Here is a 4,929-nt window from a genome sequence, read left to right on the forward strand (position 1 = left end):
TTCCCGAACATAGTGTTGAGGACAACACGGGTTTTTAACGGGGGGTAGGGAAAGTTTTTCGTAAAATTATAAAAAACACATAAAAAGTAGAAATTATAAAAAAAAAAAAATTTGTACACAAGCTTGTGCCGGCCCCCAATGCCCAGTACTCGCCGTAAGCTACGGTGGGGGGCCGTAGCTTACGGCGGCCATCCAATAAATAAAGCCTTACGGCAGATGGCCCCTGTCTTACGATGCACCATTTTTGCCCAGATATGGCCGTAAGCTACGGCAAGTAGCCGTAGCGTACGGCGCCGAGCGAGCTTTGGGGCCTTCTTCCGTGTCGTCATTTTATATATAAATATAAATATATATATATATATATATATATATATATATATAAAATCCGAAAATATAACAATAATAATAATAAAACTAAACCTCCCAACCACACATCTCCTTCATTCATCCCCAACCACAACCTTTCTTCTTCTTCTTCTTCTTCTTCTTCACTTCACCTAAGAACCCTAACCTTCATACCTTCATAAATCTCTCAAATCAAGCCCGATTTTAGTGATTTTTGGGTCGTTTGTGACTAAAATTTCACAAGCATTCCGATTGTGGGTAAATTTTTGGAAGAAAATCACGTTTTCTGGTCCGAACTTCAAACCCTAGGTGCCGAAATTTGGGGCTTTTTGGGGGTTTTAGTGTGAACTTCAAGCTTTAGTGATTCTCATCTTCTACAACACCAAGGTATGCAATTTTTGTTCATTTTTTGAATTACATTGAGGTTTGTAAGTTTCCATTATGTTTTTGCTTACACACTTGCTTGTATGAGATAGATGATAGAACTTTGTGAACCATTGAGTGCTATAGGTATAAATGTGTTGATGTCCAATGAAATTTTTTTGGAAAAATTCTGATTTTAGGGGACATCATGCCAAAATTTTGAATAAAATTTTGGGTTTTTGCACAACTATACCTATAACATGAAGCAAGTGTGGGGAAGATGGGATAAAAATAACTAACTTGAATTGTTTGCTTGGTTTTGAATGTGTGTAGGCATGGCGTCTAGGAAAGGAAAGGGAGTTGCAAGTTCTTCCCAAGGGGATGCGGCACAACAAAAAAGGAGGAGATTGGCTCGGATTGGTGACCCGGACTCGGAGGAGGATGCACCGCCAAGGGGGCCAAAGCCGGATTGGACAACCGGCTCATTGTTAGACCAACCCGCGGAATGGAGAGCGGATCTATTTCACGAACAAATGAACAAGCTTAAACAAAGGGGAGAAGCATTTATTTGTGAAAAAGAAATCCGGGAGGCTGATTTTGCCCCATTCGGGATCATAGCAAAGTTTAACGCGTTGGGTTGGGGGGCGGTCACAAAATGTTATGATGGCGAGAAGAAGAAAATGTATGACACGCAGATTCAAGAGTGGGTGGCATCACTTGAATGTCCCCCATTCAAGGCTCCAAATAAGATGCGGTTGGTTGGAAAGTGTAATGGTGTGAAGGTAGAGATGTCATATGACTCTTTGCGCCGGGTAGCAAGGTTTGATGATGGGCCGGCCAATGAGTACATCTACTCAAGTCTTAAGGATCTTTACCACGAGCCCGCTAAACATCCACAATGGCAAAACATGCTTGATTACCTCTTCCTTCCGGGCACAACACATGGGAAATTATATAGAAGAAATTTAAGAATGGAAGCGAAGTTGTTATTGACGTTGTGCATGTACAATGTCATGCCAAGGCGAGGTGACAAGATGGAGGTACGGTTTCAAGAAGTGCCAATCTTGTATATGATGATGCGTGGGTCACCCAAGGTTCCTTTCCGATTTTTGGTACTAAACAACATTTGGTTGAGCAAGAATAGTGGGGAAAGGAAGATTATACCTCATTGCCGGTTGATTACGGCATTGCTCAAGAAGTACGGGGCAATCAAAGGAGATGAAAAAGGGTCCTACAAGAGGTTTAGACCATTCGACCTTAAGAATCTTGGGTCGGATTGGACTTACACAGAATCGGAAAGGTTTCATAAGTTGAAGACGGATGGTAGAAGGTGGAGAGCCTTAAAAGTGGATGCAAGACCGTTAAGACCGGGAGAGGAAGAGGAACCCGAATCAATGGATGATGAAGTGAGTGGGGATGATGATTATCGTGAAGACACTTTCACGGTAGATGTTCAAGTAGGAGGTGTCGGTCAAGCGGGGGTTCAAGGAGCTGGCGTACAATCTGGTTATGTGGGTAGTGCATTTGACTATGCACAACAAGCTTATGACCCGTATTGGGCCCATTCGAGGGAAATGGGTCAAATCATTCAACAGAGGCGACCACCCACATTCGGTAATTGGAATGAACAAAACCAAGTGCTATTTGATCAACAAACATTTATGGGTGCTAGTGCGGAAAGGGCTATTAAAAGAAGTTACGATAGAAATGAGCAATGGAACCGTGCTCATAGATATGCCCGTGAAGAAGAAACAAACAACCGTTACTTGGATGATCGTCAAAGACGCATGCATGACCAATGGCATGCGGGGCAGCCAGTTGTAGGAGATCCACCCATTGTGGACTACACCACATTGCCACCATATGATGGGAGTGTGTCATACCCCACCCCGCCATTGCACCATTCTCAGTGGGTGGACCCGCATGCTATGAGTTATCAACAAGCAAATCCAAGTAGTGATCAAGGAAGCAGTAGTAGCGGTGGAGCATTTGGTTTTGGTGAGTGGACGGATATGATGACATCCATCTTTGGGCCTCCACAGCTGAAGTATTACTAGCCAGGTCGTATTTCGCTCCTTTGTATATTTTTGTACATATGTCTATGTGTTTATGTTTATGTTGCGGTTGGGAGGTTGGGTGGTGTTTGTGTTAATATGTTGTTGGGTTGTGAGAGTTGGTGGTGTCTTAAAAAAAAATAATGGGATTAAGAATATAAGCAATTGGGGATGTTCTTGTTGAAAGCGATCTTTCCCTCAAAACCATACATTGGGACAATGTATCCCAAGTGTGGGGATGGGGGAAATTTTTGAGAAATTCAAAATTTTTTTGCAAATCCAAGTGAAAGTGTAAAAATTTGAAAACTTGATATTGTTCCATTTGACACACCGACACCCATTTCTAATCTTTTCTTGGTGAGAATTGAGCCACGCAAGATTGTTATTGATATTTCATTGTTTGAGTGGCGGTGTGTGTTGTGTGTTAATAGAACTTGTGTGTGAATACTTGTTAAATCTTAGAGTCAACATGCTTTTGAAGATGATAGGGGACTTCTAGGATGCCTCGTCTAGGTGAGTGCGAGTGTGGGATTTGGGGGGTTGGACCTCATTAATTATATATATGAGCATGGTTGCGAGAGGGGCGGGGGTTTGGACATTTAGTTGCCCATTTTGTGCCTAAAAACCGATTGTTTGTTACCCCTTAGCTAGTTTCCCAAAAGTTTACCCGACTTAACCCGGTCTTATAATGTTAGTAGTTGTTTTATTGGTATGTAGACATGTTATAGTATCTTATGAAAAAAAAAATGAAAAAGAAGAAAAAATAAGTGATGTTGAGTTGTCTTGTATATAGAAGTTATGTCATGTTTTTTTTTTTGTTTTTTTCATTGTGAAATAAAAGACCGGGTTAAGTCCTTCGCTACTACATATATATTCCTTTTCCTACCCTTGCACCTAGCCCCGTTACAACCCGTAAGTTCTTTTGATTCAAAAGCATGTTAGATATTGGTTAGGAGGCAACTTGATTTTCATACAAGCTTATTGTCACACACACACACATATACGCATTGAGTGGATTAGCATAACTTGCTAATTTTTCTTGTCACCGAGAGTTTTGTGAGGGGTGTGTCTTGTGGTTTGATAAAAAGCTAGTAAAAGGACGGCACTTTGGTTTGGTTTGCACGATTGGTCGCTTATGGTTAAAAATAGTTTTTGAAGTGGTTGCTTGGGACAAGCAACGGGTAAGTGTGGGGATGTGACGGGTAGTCCGTAGGACAACCCTTAAAAGGCTTAACATAACGCACATTCTACATTTTATCCGTTTATTTGCGTGAATTAGGTAATCACAAGATGATGTTGATGCAGGTGTTAAAGTGTGCAAGATGCGGGTTTTAAGAAGCTTGAACGGATGCTAGAAGCTGGCATGACCAATATGTGTGGGGACCAAGGGAAATGAAGGAAACAAGAGCAAAAAGCCACTCAGGGCCGTAACCTACGGCCTCTTCCGTAGGCTACGGTACCCTAACAATTGCCAAAATCAGCACCGTAAGACAGGAAGGCAAGGGCGTAAAGATAGCTGGTCGCCGTAAGCTACGGCGATAAGCCGTAGCATACGGCGCTGTGTTGAGTCCCGGGTTGATACTTACCGCCGTAAGCTACGGTACCTGGCGTAGCTTACGGCGCCGACTGCTCCAACTTTGTAACTCCCGCATTTATAGGCCATTTTATGGAGATTTATGATGTCTCATCATGTGTTTTCGGTTATTACTTGGGGAAAACGAGTTGGAGAGCATATAAGGAGCATTTAGGAGCTAAGAAACACATCTCTTGAACTATCTTTCACTAAAATCATCTAGCTCCTATTAGTTTTTGTTGGTGAAAGTTGTGAACACTATTATCTTTTCATTTTACCATGATGTTAGCTAAAGCCATGAGTGGCTAGATACTTGAATGGTTATCTTATGTTGAAGGTTGTGGTAAACTTTTGTGTTTTTATCTATATTTCTAGAATAACAATTCCTCTTCGTTTGAATTGATTGTTATGGTGTATAATTGCTTGTTAGTAACTTGTTGATTCTTATGTGGAACTAATTAGAAACCATACGTTCTTGGTGCCGTTGGCAATCGAGATATCATGGGTATAGTTAGGTTTGGGTAAGGGTTGATTGATCATCGGGTGATAACCTCACGTTCTCGGAATCTGAGTACTTCGTCCCCTTTCATCACT

At 41.6% G+C, this 4,929-nt stretch overlaps 1 protein-coding gene across 1 annotated transcript; it reads left to right on the forward strand.

The window, feature by feature from the left end:
• Positions 1 to 511: 511 nt before the first annotated feature.
• LOC118487491 lies at positions 512 to 2,765 on the forward strand. Its single transcript, XM_035984380.1, has 2 exons — positions 512 to 732; positions 1,042 to 2,765. The coding sequence occupies exon 2, from the start codon at positions 1,044 to 1,046 to the stop codon at positions 2,763 to 2,765; it is 1,722 nt and encodes a 573-aa protein (XP_035840273.1). The 5' UTR covers positions 512 to 732; positions 1,042 to 1,043.
• The last annotated feature ends 2,164 nt before the right edge of the window (positions 2,766 to 4,929 follow it).

Source organism: Helianthus annuus, chromosome 15 (genome assembly GCF_002127325.2).
Source record: "Helianthus annuus cultivar XRQ/B chromosome 15, HanXRQr2.0-SUNRISE, whole genome shotgun sequence".
Lineage (NCBI taxonomy): Eukaryota > Viridiplantae > Streptophyta > Magnoliopsida > Asterales > Asteraceae > Helianthus > Helianthus annuus.

Excerpts from the sequence above, each read along its gene's own strand:
- LOC118487491 (XM_035984380.1), top strand. The coding sequence starts at position 1,044 with ATGGCGTCTAGGAAAGGAAAGGGAGTTGCAAGTTCTTCCCAAGGGGAT.